The 20,151-nt window shown below is 34.7% G+C and overlaps 1 protein-coding gene across 1 annotated transcript in view; it reads left to right on the plus strand.

Annotated features, from left to right (window-relative positions):
- Nucleotides 1-20,151, plus strand: part of LOC136714495 (dihydropyrimidine dehydrogenase [NADP(+)]) — a 154,743-nt gene that overhangs the window by 20,818 nt on the left and 113,774 nt on the right. The window contains exons 3-4 of the mRNA XM_066692023.1: nucleotides 5,241-5,323; nucleotides 19,767-19,854. Coding sequence (XP_066548120.1) covers nucleotides 5,241-5,323; nucleotides 19,767-19,854 — 171 coding nt within the window. The remainder of the gene's footprint in view (nucleotides 1-5,240; nucleotides 5,324-19,766; nucleotides 19,855-20,151) is intronic.

The raw sequence follows: 20,151 nt of genomic DNA on the forward strand, positions 1-20,151 counted from the left end.
AATCTGTCTGTAGCATGTAATCCGACTTAATTACTTTCCAGATTGCTTTCAGATCCCCCAGTATTATAAAGGGTAGGTAATATGCCAGCTGCTAGAGCAGAAGTTACTGTGACAAAAAGGAATGCACAATGAGCAATCAAAGAGTTTACAATTATACTCTTGGCAATGAATTCTGCTACTTTCCAACCAGCCCAAGTGCTTAGCTTCGCAGGGTATTCGAAAAATGATCTGAAACTCAGTGGAGAGTCTTATAAAACTGGAAACCTGGAAAAGAATTGCACTGTAGTCGCCAGTCTCCATGTCATATTGCAGAAATAAATTATACAATTTAATTTCTCCCCTTTCTCCTAATAATCCATGTTCTCTATTTTGGGGGGCTTATTTTCTATGTCAAAGAATGTGTCAAGGGGATGCATCCAGATGTAATTGCTTTGAAAAGGAAGAGAGTGTGTTTTATAAAAATCATTATTAACACATTTCTTACCGGAACTGGTAAAAAAATGTGTATGTGTGTGTATATATATATATATATATATATATATATATATATATATATATATATATATATATATATAATATAATATAGTAATTTAATAATTGTCTCGCATGGTTTGATGTGAGGTTCCAGTGCATAGCGAGAATTGGCAGGAAACCTTGAATGCAATACCCTTACAGTCGTTGTCTTTGTTAGTTTGTGTTTGTTTGCTTTTACACAGAAATAATACCATTCTTACTGAAGAAAGTTCAGTGTCAACCAATAAAGAAATCATATTCTCAGGATCAATCCAGGTAAGAGAACACAATTCTAGTAGAAAAAACTAAATATGATATATGTATAACTACTTACAATGTAAGTATTTATTTAATTAATCTTAATTGTGTTTAGAATCCCTTACAGACACCATACATGTGTAGTTAATAATATGCTCCCTGGACTCTGGATAAAGCAAATTCTTACTCCGATTTTTTTTTTTTATATAGCGTTAAAACGTTTCTTTAGGCACAGTTTATAAAACAGATTCCAAGGATCATTTTATAGCTGAAAGGTCCTTCTACAAGTTGAATATTCCCAGCTGTTTGATCGAAAATATTGTTACTTTACAGAGTATAGGCTATATACATTTTTATAAATTCCAGTTAAAAAGGGATACTGTTTATCCTATTTAGAAGGCTAGGCAAGAGTGAATGGGGTCCAACCTACATTTATAATGTACTGTGCACCTGACAAAATAAATAAATGTGGAAATATGTGTTGATCAAAAGAAAAAGGAAAAAATATACAGTTCTGATTTTCTTTCCTATTTATTTGTATTTTGTGATTGAATATTCAATGTATTTGTGCCTCACTTTGGAAAGTGACACACAGGCCTACATTGCGTCTTCGAGGCAGATTTAAAACAATCTGGATTTGCTCAGGAAGTGTAGTTCAGTTTACAGTCTGAGGTCGTGATGGGATTTTTATTAGTTTCAGACAGAAATATTGTAACTATTTAAATATTACAGTGTAAAAATATTTTGTTTCAATGAACTTTTATGGCTGACACTACAGTAATGGCTGGGCTGGATCATCGTTGAGGATCACAATGTATACAATGGAGAACAATCTTTCAGATCAGAGTGGTCTGTGGTCGTAATTGGGAGACAGATTGCTCATTAAAGGTTTTGCATGTTTTCAAAGCGAAGATCTTGTATTCATTTTACTAGGGTATTAAATTAAATCTTACCAAGCAGCATGTAGTCCTACACATCCTATAGTACCTTCAGAAAAAAGGAAAAATTAGGGGGGGTGTCATTATAATTATGTATGTTACATATACATCCAATTATCCTGATTATGTGCATTTTAAATAGTGTAAAATGAGGACACTGATGGCATTTAACAAAACTAAATGTTACACAAACAATTACATTGGTATTTTACATGAGACATTGTTGACATCGTTAACAAAGCTACCAGTACAATTATTGTCTGTTTATCTGCATGTAAACTATATTAGGTATGATATAAAGATAGCAAACATAAACAGATACATGTCATATTTAATTTTACATTCATTGATGGTTGAGGAATAGTGGCCACTCCAGTGCAGCTTCCCCTTTTATTTTTTATTTCTTGGCAGACACCCTTATCCAGGGCGACTTACAACATAAGTGCAAAAATACAGAGAAGTACAAGGCATCATCTTCCCCTTAGTCCAGTTGGATTATTCCTGACAGTGTTGTATAATTTAAATTGCAGATTGACCCCCCAGTTTATTCATTTCACCAGGTCAAAGGCCAGGGAACTGTTAACCAGATTTGCTTTTTTCTCTCTAAAGAGGGGGATGGGCTGAGAGCAATTGATGGGACTTTAGTACAGGGAAGAATTATACAAGTTTATCAGTTTGAACAGTGGATGCTCAATATACCCCCCAGTTTCCAGGATTTCTAATGTGAGAGTCGAATATCACGAGTACATGGGAGTGAAAAATGGATACGAATTTGATACCACAGGCGCTTCCATTGCTAAAATGTTCCCCTCCCCCATGAAAGGGGGAGAGAAGAGAGATAAAATTAATTACATTGAAGCTTAATAAAGAAATCTTTCCTCTAAGCACATTTTCATGCTTCTTCATACACAATAGAGTGTACAATGTGGTTTTATGCCTACTCAGCTAACTGTATTTACTGTTGAACAATATAATGACATGAATGGCTCCCTACAACACGCATTTTCATTTTTTCATGGTATCTCATTAAACAGATTATCATAAGTCACTTAAGTGTGTCCAGTCCTGAATTGTATTAGATGTTTTGACATCTAATGTTGTTCAACTTTGTCTTCTCAAATGGGAAAAATCCTGTTAAACCTTTATCACAGATATAAAGAAAAGCAAGCCATGTCACAGCCCTAAATTACTCATATTAATCCCACTTATTTTGAATGAAATACATAAATCTCATAAGAAGCGTTAATCCCAGGGTGTTTTCAAATGCTGTAATCCCCCAAGCAGGTCATAAACCCGATAGCTATGGCACACTTTGCAATATGACAAATTTAAGAAGCTAATAATTCAAAACAACCTTAAAGCCAAAGAGTAAAAATGCATCTTGCATAAATTAGAACTTTTTTTTATATTATGTTTGTCCTTCACTTTAATGTGGTTATTTGCGATATAAAAATGATAATCCCTGATAAAGGTTTTGAATAAACCATTCTGTCTTACTTGAGTTGCTTCATTTTAAAATGCTTCCCTGACATGTAATTATTCAATCCATAAATTGGGTATTTGAGAGTCAAAACATATTATGGTGACTGCTTTTTCCCCAAAATAAAAGGCATGTTATAATTCCTCCTACTATTAGCAGTAATATTGGTGCTACAATAACTCAGTAAATGCATAATGCATGTTGCACAGAAAATATTTACTGTAAATAAAAATTCAGGACTATAAACTAGAATGTTACTTGCAGTACGTTATGATATCTCCAGTGCTCTGCTAATGGGCATTTATTTATTTATAACTCAAAACATAGTTAATTTATACCTCTGTCAGTTTTCAGTGCAGGTTGTCTTTTGAGCACATTGCATAGCAGATTGAGTCTGTTCATGGGTTAATGTCTTTTGAAGACTAACTGGAGGCTGAAAGGTTTGTATAAATTGTGAATTAGGAAGGACTCGAGCGTCCAAAGGTGGGAGCCTTTGTTATTAACCACCAACACCACTTTTTTGAAAGCTTTCTTAAAGCAAGGTCACACGTGAAAATGCATTTATCTCATGCTGGAAAGCATTGCTGACCTTCAACGCAAATCATATTTGAAATATATTGGCTGTGCTCTGATGCGTGGTGTCTCCCAGTATCCCGTAAGCTCAAACAGCAAAATAATTATCAATTTCCATATATTTCTTTATTGTTCAACAACAGAAAACAGAACATTTGTTCACTCTGTCCAATTAAATAAAGACTTTTGTGAAGAACATTGAGAGAATTCAATTTAAAATTCACTGACTTGCACTTCAACTGTAATCATGCAAATTAGGTGTCAATAAAAATTTGTGTGTTTTCCCTATTATTAGAAATAAAATGCTTCCTGCTGTGTTTTTTCTAACGTTGTATACAACTGAATTAGCTTGTGTGAGTATTAACACTACATGGCCAGTATTGTAATCAGTGGCAGAGAAAGTGCTTTAGGGAGATAAACCGTATCTATATGGATAACACCACTTGCCTTCCAGTATTATTACATTAGTTTCACATATTTTATGTATGAAGCAGTTAGATGTTTTATGGTGTAATGCTGTTGTAATTTTAACAGATTTTCCTTAAAGATACATGCCAGGGGTTATTGGAATAGTATTTTTCCCTCTAAGCAATTCTTGATATATGTTTAATCGCCAAAAATATTCCACACGAACAAATGGATAAGTTAAATATTGTGGATTTATATGTATTATTTATTAAGATCGGAGGAGAGACAAGTCGGTCATGACACGGTGTGAAGCCCTTTGACCCATTAACTGATCCTCGATACAACAGCGAGTGTAACTTAATTTAAATCCTTGCTGAACTTAGGATATAGGAATAGGAGTTTTTATAGGTGTGTGTATGTACAATAAAACCTACACAGGCTGTGTGAGAAGAAGTGATATTATATTTTTTCTCCTGGATTTAATTGGGCCCACATTGATACACAGTATTTTTTTTTTTTTTCAAAATATTGAAGAATATTCATAAATACATTTGTATCCAAATACTTTGCATAAATGTGTTCTTGCTTGTTTTTGTATGCGCTGAAAAAAACACTTCCCACATTAATGATGGTCATTAAACCTATCTGAACAGGGTTTCTGTAATGCTCGAGATTTCACACATGGGAGGATGTTATTTATCTCCAGAGAGAGGGACAAGGGTGCTGTCTGTGTTAATTGTGAGTGTGTCAATAACGGCAGCTTCTCGTCCGGCTGGACACTTATCCCCGAGGTTGAGAAATTGATAAGAGGATTGCCATGACAACAGCATGGCGAACATAGAACCGACTTTTGTCTCACGATAAGTTCATGATGTCAATTTTGATTAATCATGTGCAGTATAAAGCATGGTGTGTAATTTGCATGAAGATAAGACCTGTTCTGTTTGCTGCTATTGCTCCTCCTAAAAAAAAAAAAAAAAAATAGAAAAGAAAAAAAGTAAAAGCTGAATAATTTGTCTGATCAGTGAAATGCTTCAGAGACAAATGGCTGTACCTTTTGTTTATGGCAGAGCTGTGAGAAGCTGGAGAACAATTTTGATGACATCAAACACACGACTCTGAGTGAGCGTGGAGCACTTCGAGAAGCAATGAGGTAAGGCCGGGTCACCATGGCAACAGTCACAGATGTGGTAAAGAAAAAAGTCATTCTTCATTATTGGGGGAACAAATGAGTTTATTGCCACCATTCAGCTCTCCTCTCAGAGGTATTAATTTGTCAGTGGAGAAGCTTCCCTTGGGGCTTTACTTTGGTTCTGAGGCGTTGGCAATGTTAAGCCTCACTGCACAGTAAAAAATGTAAATGTTTAATTTGTTGCTTAAAATGCTTATGGGGATCCCTGTAAGATATTTAAATACTTAAAGATACATAGTATACACATACAAACATTTTTCAGTTGTTTGCATTTTGTTTTCATTCATTTCCTTTACAGTGTTACAACCCTGCTTTGATTGCTTGGGTTTGCTATGAAAGTAAACGGTCTTCTTTTGGTGTGTGTTGCTTGGAATGACATACTTTGCACCGTGAAATGCAGAACAGTGGATATGTAAATCTTTGTGTTGATGAAGAATATGTATTTTCTGTATTGGGTTCTTTACTTTACAGTCTTTACAAGAATGCTGATTTTGAATGATGTGTTGTAGAATTGAAAATTACAGTTTAATCAAAATCATGACCAACCAAAATCAGATTGTTTGTTGGTTTACTGTAGTTTCACTAATTTACCTTTAACTGTTCACATATTTTATGTTCATAATTAGTTTACAACCTGCAAAATAAATGTAGTTTTATCCATGGAATGTCTCTCTATTAATTCCGTGTTAAAGGCATTAACTGCTGTGTAAAATGAGTTTGTCCCATTTGTTTATTTAAAATAATAATAATAATGTATGTATTTATTTATTCGTATATTTATTCATGTATATAAATAAATCCATTCCTTTATACACACTGGGTCACATGTTCAGAAACGTGTACAGAATACAAATTGTAACATTTTACATTGAATGTATACATTAAGCTTTTGTCAACTCTAAACTTATATTATTAATTTTCTCTTCATTAACACTGACATAATCAGCAACTGCTTCACAGAAAACACAAAGATATGCCTGTGTAGAGGTTATTATTTGTAAATATTATATTAATCTGTTTAGCTTTGCTGTGCATGTGCCAGCACTCTTTGAAACCCAAATACAAAGCAAGCTTAGAAAGCATGGGACATAATGGGCATTTTATAATGTTGTGCTTTAAAATTATCAGTGTCCACAGAGTTTTGTGATTAGCTGAAAGAGATACTAAACCATTGTTTGACCACAATCTAGTTTAATCTCCTGAGTTTCATAGATAAGATAGGATTACAGTGTACTGCATGTAAATGGAAATAATTCCATCCAAACTGTAAACATGATATTATATCAACCGGATGAATTGAATATTTGTGTCTTATTAAACAGTTTCAAAAATATGATATGACAAACTAATTTGAACATGTCTGGGGGAAAAAATGAAGAGCAAATACATGCATATACGTGTTGCTACCAAAACTCTGGACAGAGAAGCAATGTTTCCACTTCTATTAACATTCAAGCTGACTTTAATTCCTTTTTAAATGACCCCCTACTGAGCTGTGCAACAAATTTGATGAAAGATTCAGATATTCTAAAAGCTAATAATGTGAGACATCAAAGTGGAAACTGGCAACCTTTATCTGCAAATGATCATAAGATACTAAAAGCTTATCTAGCCACTGGATCTGTGGAGTTGTAAAATAATAAGACTCTGACAGCCAGCTTCATTTTTCATTTCATGGCAGAGAGGAAATGGCACCCTCAGTAACAAATACACCATCAATTTACAGAGAAATAAATAAGTAATGGTCCAGATAAGACAATCGCTACTGTCCCCGCACACATTTCCACACACATGCGTACAATTACAGGGATTTGATGAAAACCACAAAGGTTACACAATTTGTCACGTAGCAGTAAGGTGAACATAAAAATAAGAGCTAACCTTGCTGATAATTACACAAGTCAGAAGCACCCAAGGTAGCTCCATTTTTAGAAACTCACACAATCGTTTAGTACCATGTTGTATTATGGATGCAGTATTGGGGATGTGCTACTGGCCAATACAGACACGCTTGCTTGCCTCTGACACACAATCCAGTTACAAAGTGCTGACCACCCATATTTTATTGGTTCACATTACTCTATCTTTGAATCAGAAAACAGTAAGTACCCCTACAATCTTGATATCCACTCATTATTAGGAATTTGTGGCAAATTATATTTTTTTATATTATATTTTCTCCTTTGACCACAAAAACAAATGTCTGCAATAGATATTTTAGTGGGTTTTTCCACCTCGTGAGGGACTGGCCCTTTGTGTATGAACCTTGGTTTGACTGGACATTATCGAGGTGAACTTTGACATGTCTGACTGATTAAAAGCTCAGTGTGAATTGGAAATTCAATGTGACAGATGCCTCTACCTCCATCTTCAACTCCACACAAGTATTATTGCCACATCACTGTTGTTTCCCACCCTATTTTCAAAGGCAGGGGCCTGGAGGTACATGTGATTAAAAAAACACTTGAAAAGTTTTTAATTTTTCACTTGTACATATGTATTTTGTAACATAAAAGGTTTATTGTCTCTTTGTTTTAATAAATATACACAGGGCACACGAAGGCTGACCATCAAATCTTGTTCATAGGCAGTTAAGAATATGCGTGGGTTGATAAATATACTAAATATGACATCACCTATATTCATATTCATTCAATTTGTTAGCACCAGCTCGGTTTTGCAGGTGCCAAATACATTTTATGAAAACCAGATTTATATATAAATTAATCCACTTAGAATTTGTCTTACCATGAAATATATATATATATAACAGACACGCACACTTTTTGTATTTTGTCTATTACAGGGTCCTGCCCCTCTTAGAAACAGAGAAGACAGATGTACATAACATAAATCCCAGTGTCAGATAATAACAGTATTATATTATTATGGGTCAGATGTGTATGAAAATAATTGGGCTAATTGTGCAATGGTTACCCTATATTATTTCCAGCTTCCATGAGATGTAGTTAATAGTGCCAGTATGTATTTACATGTCTTGTCTTGTGTGGATTATGCCTAATGCTTGCTTATATAAGCAACTGATGTGCTCTTGGCTTTTTCAAGCTTCGTATTGAAGAGCTGTGGTTTCCAGGGTTTTAAGATGTTATGCCCCAGAAATCAAATAATCTCATTTTAGCTCCATCCATATTTATATATATATATATATATATATATATATATATATATTAAAATTAAAATGCAGTCAAATAGTTTTTCTCCCAATGTATTTACACATCTTAACCACAGTTTCCAAGTGGAAAAAAAAGATTCCAGAAATGTGTAGGAAATGTATTAAAAAATAAAAACCAAAAAAGCATGGTTGGATAAGTGTCCACCCCCGTGTAATAGCAGTACTAAATTAGCTCAGGTGTAAGCAATTGCCTTCAAAATCCCATACCAAGTTAAGTGACCTCCACCTGTGTTAAATTGTAGTGATTCATGTGATTTTAGGAAAAATTCAGATGTTCATGTAGGTTCCCTCTGCTGGGTAGTGCATTTCAAAGACTCAACCATGAGCATCAAGGAGCTTTCAAAATAACTCCGGGACAAAGTTGTTGAAAGGCACAGATATAGGGATGGGTATAAAACATATCAAAGGCCTTCAATATCCCTTGGAGCACAGTGAAGATTATTAGGAAGTGGAAGGTGTATGGCACCACCAAGATCCTGCCTAGATCAGGCCATCCCTCCAAACTGTATGACCGAGCAAGAACGAGACTGATCACCAAGAGGCCAATGGCAACTTTGCAAGAGCTATAGCTTTTTATAGCCAAGACTGTTTGAAGTGTACATGTCACAACAATATCCCAGGCACTCCACACATCTGGCCCATATGGTAGGATGGCAAGAAGGAAGCGATTACTCAAGGCAGCCCACCTGAAACACTGTTTTGTGGTCTGAATCTGGGAATTTTTGGTATAAATGCAAAGCCTTACGTTTGGCACAAACCAAACACAGCGCATCACCAAAAGAACACCATCCCTACTGTGAAACATGGTGGTGGCAGCATCATGTTATGGAGATGTTTCTCATTGGCCGGGACTGGGACACTTGTCAGGATGAGAGGGAAAATGAATGGAGCAAAGTATAGAAAAGTAATTAAGGAAAACCAGCTGCCCTCTGTAAGAAAGATGAAACTGCTACGGAAGTTCCTCTCTCAGCTTGACAATGACCCGAAGCACACAGCCAAAACTTCACTGGAGTGGCTAAGGAACAGCAAGGTAAATGTAGTAGGGTGGCCCAGTCAGTGCCCAAAAATCTGTGTCATGACAAGTTTGCTGTCCCTCAAAGCTCCCCAAGGAACATGACAGACCTTGTAAATAAGAATGGTAAAATATTGCCAATTCTAGGGGTGTAAATTTGGTAGAGATTTATCCCAACAGACTCACAGCAGTAATTGTTACCAAAGATCAAGTATTAACTTATTCAATTATAATTATATCTATATCATGTATATATATATCTATATCTATATCTATATATATATATCTATATCTATCTATATATCTATCTATCTATATATCTATCTATATATATATATATCTATATATATATATATATATATCTATATATATATATATATATATATATATATATCTATATATATATATATATAATCTATATAATCTATATCTATATATCTATATCTATATATATATCCCCTGAACAGTGTGGAGTATAGTGTGTAGATGCATGTAAATACAAATCCTCATATCACTTATATTCTAGGGAAAGGAATTGTTATAGTTTTGTTATTATAAAACTGGACATGATTCCCTTTCTTTCTTTTAATTTATGTCTGATTTTCAGGCAGTTAAGGCTGTTTTCTTCAAAACTTTAAATTCCAACCATCTGTATCCCCTTCTTTAAGGATTCATACTGTAAGTTGATCAGTCATTTAAACACATATGGATGTTTGAGGCTGTGACTTAAAGCCCTATTATAGCCTTACAGAAGATTACATGTGATATGTGTTCAGTGTTTGGATCAAACTGGAAAAACCCATTACCTGTAGTCTGATTTAATGCTGTCAATGATCTGTAAGCTTTGAGAATATTATATGCATCTGAGTAAACCACAATAGTAATTCAAATAGCATTAGCAACAAAAAAAAGTGTGGATTTTTGTTTGCCAATATGGTTGTCCTCTATTAAACCTAAATCCTAGATGCTACATATGTTGGCAACAGTACATTCAGTTTAACTTGCTTGTTTGATTTTTAGTAGCTAATCAGTCTTTGTTTAGAGAAAAGATCAGCGAGTTAAACACAAATTAAAAACCCTACAATTATCTGTATTATTTGGCAAGTCCTCTATAAGGATAGTTTTACTTGCTGATCTGCTTTAATGCGTCTTGTGTTACATTTTCGATGGGAATTTAGGTGGCTGTCCTGGTTGCGGCTGAATCAACGACATTTTAGTTGGTGGAATTGGAATTTAGCCCAGTAAAATATAATTCTCAAGCTGCTTTTCAAATGGAGAATACATTAGAATACTGCATTTGTAAAACAGTGGAGAAAATTAATTTGAATTCCAAATTGCTGTGGAATGTTTTAATTATGATTAATTCAATTTATGGAATGTTTGTGGGACAGAAATATATTCATGCGTATATCATAAGATTAATTTATAAATGTCTGTGAATGTATACATATAATATAATTTACATTTATTCACTATAGGAAAATGCAATTATCGATGCCTTTATCGAGGAAGGTTTGAGAAGCAAAGGAGTAAAAGGATACAGTAAACTTACTTGAAAAAAAAATCCAATAGAAATCAATAAACTGGGAAGATTTGCTTTCAACACATCACTCTGGTCCTGATCTTAAAATCTATAGATTTCTGATTGTAAGCTGTTGAGTTGTTTTCAAGATAACTGTTTGCTAAGTTATGTGATAAAATTCAATAGAAATGAATGGACTGAGTTCAAACTTTTTTTTTTCTTTTTTATCATCGTGCTGCTTTCTTCAGCACATCTTTCAGCCTGAAGGATGTATGATGTTTAAAAGCATGAGTTCTGATCTTTAAAACCCATTTATAAATGAGTCTGAAACGCTAGTCATTTTCAAGAAGAGGGAGACTTTAGACTGGTCATTCAATTTAACGAGTTAATCATAGAGAGCCACTGTCGCCTTCAATGTAGATACAAAATTCTTTCTTAGTTGATATAGGATGGTTTTAGCTATGATTGAATCCGTTCGTGGACATTTTGTTCAAAGAGATTTGTTTTTTTAACCTGTGTTTGGTTTATTTTTGTGTACAATATTGTCTTGGTCCTGTACAGTATAGGAAGATTTGGTGTACTCGAGGTTGTCTCAACCTGTCAAGATTGCTCTCGGGCCCCATGAGTGTCGAAGTCTGTCTGCCTGTTATTCAGTGTCATCAAGTGGGAGCACCTGTTTGCATTATGATGCGGCTCCCCTTGCATGTCGTTTATCACTCGTAAGTGTCTGAAAAATGAATGGCATGGAAATAAATGTTTCATCAATTGTTGCTGAGAAGTGCTGACCTGAGTTTTCAGAGGGCAGAGTGGGGCAGGCGTCGGCTCCGTCAGACAAGTGCCGGCCTCAAAGAAAAGGTCATCAATCTGCTCCCGTTAGCGGCAACAGGGTGCTAATGAATTCCACCGCATGCCCGATGTGCCACAGCCCGGCGTTGCATATTCACGTTGCCTCATTTTGATCAATGGAACTGACCATTAAATGATAGAAGAAGAAGAAGAAGAAGAAGAAAAAACAGACATCGTTGGTTACTTGTGATGGATGGCTGCCATTCTATAAATGAAACTTATGAATCATAAATGTGTGTACAAGCGGTTATCTTTTTTTCAATTGTATAGTACTACTACACCTTAGTGTTTCTTCAAGATGAGTGATGAACTTGACTTAAAGCACCTTGTGCCACATAGAATAGCAACATGCCTTTCAACTGAATTTAAAACTGATGACCTTTTCCCAACACATACTGTAACACGGCTTTCTTTCATCATAATATATTAAGCTTACAATGCAAGCTTTCTTTGTGTAGTTTTTAAGTCTTAAGAATTGTATCCATTTTGCCTGTCTAAGTGGGAATAGAAAGACTCCTAAGGGTGTTATACACCACTCTTGAAGAACAACTTGTTAAAACCCAATGGTTCTGTTGAAGATTTCTGTTATTATGAAAGACTATGAAGACAGTCAAATAAAAATACCATCTTTTAGTAAAATGTAATGTGTAGAAAAACTGTACAATTGAAATTTGAAAAAGATTAATAAAATGCAATTCGTTTTGAATATATTGGACAATAAAACTTGAATCAGTAAAAACTCAACCCATAAAAACTCATACATTTCACTTATTCAAGCAGCCCTAACAATAACCAGAATCCCAATCCTGGCCAACACATAAATATTAAGCTATACTTGTACTTCTGCTTAGCCAATAGAAACACATCCTGAACAGAAATGGTATCTAAGTTAATATAGCACCTGCAAATACAATCAGTCAGTAATCTACATCAGCTGCAGTTCAGAAACTCTCCATCTAGTCATACCCTCAGCCTGTTAGAGACCTCTTAAATACCTTTCAATTCACTATAATAATTGTACAGGATGGTTGTGATTCATCATGTCTGTGTATTTGCTTCACAGGTAATCTCTACAAATTATTAATATTTGACTGTTCTTATTCTAATTAAACCATCATAAATCATCATCATCAACAACAACTGTAAAAAGTCATATGTTTTTCTCACTTAAGAGATGCAGGTTTTGTGTTTATTATATTTCAGGTTATTTTCTTGCAGTGATCTTTTATTCTATTGGTTCTCAATATATCTCTGTCAGGGCCGCTCACATGTAGCATCATCTGATTGTGATCGTGATAAACGTGTTTAATTATAACTAGCAATATACAGCTCTTGCAGACGGATGTCAACACTGATTCTGCCTTTGTCAGCTTTAGAAGACATTAAAAATCCCAAGAAAAGTAAACATCATAATATGTCAGTGTCCTTCACTGCTGTTTCATCAAGGGCAATAACAGTAGCACTTTTCCAGTGCCAGAAAATTGCCTGTTAAAAACACTAGTAGTTATTTTTGGACTTTTTTCAGTTTTTCCGAGAGAAGGATTAACTGTCAGTGTATGTAGAAAAAAAACGTGGTCCCTAAAGTCCTTAGGCATGATTGGGTGTCAGGTTACTTCTGTCTTTTTTGATGCCTGTAGTATGAGCATTTCTTTTTTTTGTTATATCTATAGAGAGACACTCACAAAATCCCATTGACTTTCTGTGATCTTCCACCTGTTCTTCTTAAAGATTGAGCCGTTATCGTGTCATTGTGCAGTTATCTTTTTTTGTTACTTATTTTTTTGCTGTTCTCTATTTGCAGTACAAAAATAAAAGTCAAACCAGTGATTGTACCATTTTAACATTTGCATACCCATGTCTGTATCCACATGCCCATCCAGCCTGTTCAATACTCCCTTTTGCACTCAGAATTATTTACTGCACTAAAAGCCTTTCAGCTCAACCTATCGGGGGTTTGATTTGATCAGCACGATGATGTAATCGTTTTATACAGGTCATTCTACAGATACCTTGTGCTCAGTGTCTGTCTAGATGTTTTTTTTTTTCATTTTTGTAGTATCTCTGATTACCAGTTTAATCCAATGTTATTCTAGATGTTGTCTGCAACTTTAGATGCTGCTCTCTGCTGTCCTCTACAGTTAATGATTGTAATATACAATTTGTGATGAGTCAGTTTTTAACCAAGCTTAGATATTACTGTGCCGGAGTTCAGTTTCAGAGATTTAAAAATATTAGTATCTAAGAAAAGGGCATAGCTAATATATAAAGAAGGTTTAGAAGTATTCATCTGAAGATGCAATGGCGTTTAGTGATGTTTCTTATATCATTCGGTGTCAATGTCATTAATGGAGAAGAAAAATGTCATGACCAAATGGACCACACCTCAAAAAAGTCACAGCTCTCTTTAATTCTTCCACACGCCATTAAGACATTCAGACAATGTATTTATTGTTCATACCCCGCACTTTTTTAATATATTTTTTCTATCGGTTGCCATCCAAACTCCAAAAAGATACAGTCAGAGAAGAAGCAGTGGAAATGGTAGACTCACTATCTCTTGGCAGCCAGTGTCAAAAGGTGCCAGTGATGAAGCCAGATTTAATTGGTTCTAACTTAGACAGTTTATACAATTAAAATTAAAGCCAAACCTGTAAGAAAAAACACCTCATTATAAAGACCACCTGTCTTCACAGACAGCTTATACATAGTCCCTTGAGCCATCATTATGAGTATGTTTCCTGGCATTTGACTTTTTTCCTGCTAACATAAGAAATCCACCTAATATATTGTGGTAAGGGTCAGTTTTTTAAAGCCTTCTATCTACTGTGGTTTCTAAAATTTTGAGACTCGCCAAACCGGGCCTATATTATAAATAGTTATGAATGTCGTAAAGTGTGAGCATAAATTGGGGAATTCTTGAGATAGTAAAGGTGTGCCAGCATTTGGCTGAGCATTGGACTTGATCTATGTATCGGGAATAATTGTACATTACTTGTCAGAGCTGTGATAGTAAACACATGTAATGAGATTGGTGAAATTTACTTATCTATAGTTAGAAATGACTGGTCTCTGTTTTTGTGCCAGCATTTCATACATTTTTAAACATCTATAACTAATAATGCTTTATTTGATATATTCAGGCTACAGTTTTGGATACTTAAAACTACATGTGGGTTCTGAATACTGTATTACTTACCATCATAGTGCATTTCATGTTATTGATCCCTGATTTCCCGATTCAAAAACCAACAACCAACCAAACAAAAAACAAAGACACGTCATTCCTGGGTGACGGAGGCTGCATTCAAAGCCATTTCTGTGCATTTTGTTCATGTCATTATCTTTATGAGGTGCATCTTAGGTTTATCCAAAGCATTACACAATAGTTTGTCTTGGCCACTTCTAAAAGATAATCAATGGCAATCTCTGCTGAGCATCATTAGATACACCAGAAGATTTCCATGCATTCAAGCTATACTCCAGGGACGGGTCATTTCCATATAAACCAATCTGAAAGTAATTAAGCAAAATAACTCTGTGCCACTTCTGAAATCACAGTATTGTTACTCAGCAATCTGCACTAGAAGCCAGGGCTGTCTTCCATTTGCCAGACGTGGGTATTGAGGTCTAACCACGCTGGATTTGAGCAACCACTAATTCTTATCCATACCTCTGCTTATAACAGGGATGCTTTGTCCATATTCTGCGCTGATAGTTATCCATACTTGATCCTCTGCAGAACTCCAAAGACAGTTTGACAGGTGACAGGTCTGACAGCTTTCCCGGTAACCCCTTGAATGCACCATAATCTCCTTTTCACCTGGCTTTTAAGTCCTGCTTTAGTTCAGAAATGCTGACATCATTAAAATATCCCTCGGTAGCGAGAGGTGTCCCAATGCAAACATCTTCATATTTACGTTTTTGACAAAAATGGAATAATATATAATGTAGGATATATGTTATTAGTCATAATGTTACTTAACTCCCTATGAAATACTCAATAAAGACATTCAAACATAGATATAATGTTGATTCCTCAGTGCAAACTCATACTGTACATTGAAACACAACATGTGGCCCACATACGTGTTCTTGTACATTTTATTCTATCATGAAGTGCGTCAAAATTGATTCATGCTTCATTTGTGTTAATTCTTTGACCGTATCACCAGCCACACACACACCAACAACATTCAGTTTCATTTCATTTTTACCTGCACCCCCCCAGTTATGAAATTCAAATCAAGTACTGAAATTGGAAATTGTAAATAACTGTCCTGTACCTTGTTAAAGGTTTGTGAAGATCTTTAATTAAAATAAGCAATGTTTTTGCAGGTATCTGTATCTAGGTATAGATGACCTTCATGTTTGTGTGGGTTTGGGTGAGCTAATCTTAAATCCCCAAATGCCACGTGGTACTTTCCTAATATTATTCTATGCCTATTATACTTTTTAGTTATTTTGTATGTGTGTGTGTGTGTGTATATATATATATATATATATATATATATATTGACCAAATGGACCACACTTCTATATGTAGTTTTTTGTATTTGTATGGTGTATAGCTCCCTTGTGCCACAGACAGGAAGAGATACAGGAAGTTCACGGTATAGGGTAAAGGAAATTACATCAAAGAAAACAATTAAAAACAGTATGAATTAGTTAATTGCATGACAATTTCAGATTCCACAATTAAGAAGAAGCTTTTTAATGGTACATTCTATAAAGACTCTATTTTTTGTTGGATTAGACGTCTTTATTGCTAGGTCTAATTGGATTTGTAATAATAGAAACAATGAATTATTAGATTAGCTGCAAGCACATCTGGAGAATTCCTAATGCCTTGGAATACAGTTATTATATGATGCACCCCAGGGCTTGATTAACATTGATTCATTAGGAGATACGCAACTGCTGTATTGATACTCAGCTGTTCATTCAGTTTGGACAATACAAGGTGTTTGCAATTGAAAAAATAAAATCCCTCACAACTTTATTTTATAACGCCCCGCAAACCACAGGTGTTGTAGCTAATGTGCACTGCCTAGAAAAGTCCTTTTGTAAGCAGTGCTCTGCATGGCTGCCTGAATTGCTCTGACCTAGAGCAATTCTTGAACAAATAAGATTGCTTTTGTGTCTGCATTTTTTCTGTTGACATTTGCTAAGCACTTGCGCTGCTGGTCCCGGAGATAAATGGAGGCCTAGAATGAGGCTGTATCATCTAGTGTCTTTAATGTTACCTTGAAAAAAAACGAATGCGTTCAGAAGACAATGAAATTCTTGCCTTTAGAAAGGTTGAAATTGACTATCGGCTCTATTTGTAGATGACAGTCTGGTGAAAAGATTACTTTCCATTTGTTGCTTTATATTCCAGCAGAAAAAACAAAAACAAAATAAAAATATATTTAGAGAATTGTGTTTGTAACCTAGTCAGATACATAAAAGTAATACTTATTAAAGGAATTGTATATTCAGTATTGGATAGGTTTTTTGAACATGTAGATGTTCTTTTTAGTTTAGTATTTTCATGCATTTATTGTAATATACACAGCATCTTTGAGACTTTAAAAAACGGAATGCTCATGAATAATTGTTCAAGATATATTCTTAACTATGTAAATCACTGATTTGTGTTCAAGGATTTCCCACTACAGCACAACATTCACTTTTTCAAATGGAAAATATATATGTTAACTTATCACATAAGGCCTCTTGAGGTTTCTCAATGAAAGTTGCTTGACTGTTTCATGTAACTGCTTTGTTTTTTCCTTCAGAAAATATGGTGCTTCATAAATCAGGTCATATGTGGCTAATTTTGTAAGTCGCCCTGGACAAGTGCGTCTGCTAAGAAATAAATAATAATAATAATAATAATAATTATGTGATGGATTTTGTTTGCTCCGATGTCAGCCCTCTATGTGCTACATATTGATGTTAACAGTTTTATATAAATTTAAAACATTTTAACATGTAAATCCATTATTGCGTTTAGCACATTTTTATGTATAAATTTTAGTGTTGGCTCAGGTTGGGGTTCATGCTACTGTTAGGGGTTAAAATAGTGTAGGTGATGCATTGATATAATAGAAAACTTTGACCCGCCCACTAATAGCAAACGACAAATCATAGTGTTTTTATATATTAGAAGAAGTATCTTACTACAAATTAGGACAATTAATTGTATAGTTTTCTATTGACATTTGCATTAATTCTATTTTCTAGGTGGGTTGAAGTTTTGATTTAATCTCAGTCTGGCACTACAATGAAGAATCACAGTTCAGAATCGCAATTTGATGTAGGTGTGAGACTAATTAATAGTCCCCAGTACACTTGGACTTCTGTAAATGCTAGGACTGTGTTTATCCAACTCAATTGGGTGTAGATTTGTATAAGCCTAGTGTCAAATCTTAGTGTTGGGAAGTAGGACTGGGATTGAGACTTGTTAAGTTTTAAATGTGTTATTTATTGATGTAGGACAATGATGTTCAACCAGGGATGAAAATGGATGTTATCACATTGTCTCACATACAATACTTTGGATAATCAACAGAACAGCATGTGCTAGGAGAATACTATAACGCAATCGTTTGTGAGATATGTATTCTATAAATTAGTTAGATTGAATTAGCCAGTAAAGAAATTGATAACATAATTGATTAGTACATTTAGATATTGCATTCAAACCCTTGTTTTCAGACACAAATTAGATTTTGAGTAGCAGGATTTATATTCTATATACTGTATATGGTATGTATCAACAGTTCTCCCGCGGTCACGCACTAAATGAGGAACTTACGTCACAGTTTACATCTTACTGGTGTTATTGGCTATTTTAATTGTGTTGTAGAACATTTCTTTAGTAAATCCGCACTGTATTATCTATGGTGACGTGGTCATAGAATAATTTATTGTCAAATAAAAAAATAGGTCAACACTAATGTCACTTGATGATCAGCCACCCAGGTTTAATAAAACATCTCGGCGGTGTGCATTCCTCCACAGTGCTTGATATTTTAGTAGGACTACCTGGCTACAGCACTAGTGTAATTACCCGGCTGTCAGGGTGATAAGTGGGATTAATGGCAGCCTGATGCACTTTAGTCTGCAGAGAGTTTAGAGAATTGCAAGATGGGATTATTATAGGAGTCTGCCTGTAGTGGGGCTACTCACAGCACTACAAAAAAATCTACAATTTACTACTGCATCACCCTGCCTCATTAACATCTGACATTTCAACAGCTGTTTATTTGTGAACCAGTTCAATAATACAAGTGAATGAATTGGTGAAGACTTACACCAGGCCTCTCTGTTGTCTGCTTGTCACACAGCATTCACATGGACCAACACAATATTGCACATCCATTTTATTTCGTATGAATATTTAATTAGATGTAGCTAAATTATCCTATTTATTATTTAAAATGGGTATGTCATTGTCTGCCAATATGGTAGCTTCTAGCCTTATGCAGTCATCATTATTTATAATATTATTACTCTTCTTCGCAGTCATTACCGAGACGTCTCTTCTTTGTAACAAACATCCGTTGGCTCCTTTTATTGTAAGAGCAGCTTTCTCATTTGAGTTAAAGAGCAAGACGCATTAAAAGGAGATTGAGTACATTATTTCGTTTTTGATTTGGCGTTTGCATATTTGGTGTTGCTTCGTCTCAATAATTTAGCTCAACCTCATATTCTCATTTAAAATAATATTGATAGTATTGGTATTATTTGATTCCTGGATTGACCCTAGACTTTTTGAAATTATATTCAATTTCTACTCTTTAACTTTTTTTTTAAGTGGTCTAATATGTGTTTGTGTGTTTTATAGGTGCCTTAAATGTGCAGATGCTCCATGTCAGAAAAGCTGCCCAACAAATTTAGATATTAAATCTTTCATCACCAGCATCTCTAACAAGGTAACATTTTTTTCTCTTTTTAAAACATGCAAAATATTCCATAGTTTTGCCAGACTGTGTGGACTGCAATGAATCACCGCAGTATTGGTTTCTTAGATCTGTACTACTTTTTCCCAGAAAAGTAGGAATTGGGGGTTTGTACACATCCGTTTGTATTCAAATACAATGGTTTCTTGGTTACCTAGGGAATTTATATTTCCAGTCCATGTCCACATATAAACTGTGAAAACATAATTAACCCCTTCTCAGTCTGATGTGGTGGATTTGTTTTGGACAAAATCAAGCGTATCTTTACCT

This window comes from Amia ocellicauda, chromosome 19 (assembly GCF_036373705.1).
Source record: "Amia ocellicauda isolate fAmiCal2 chromosome 19, fAmiCal2.hap1, whole genome shotgun sequence".
NCBI lineage: Eukaryota > Metazoa > Chordata > Actinopteri > Amiiformes > Amiidae > Amia > Amia ocellicauda.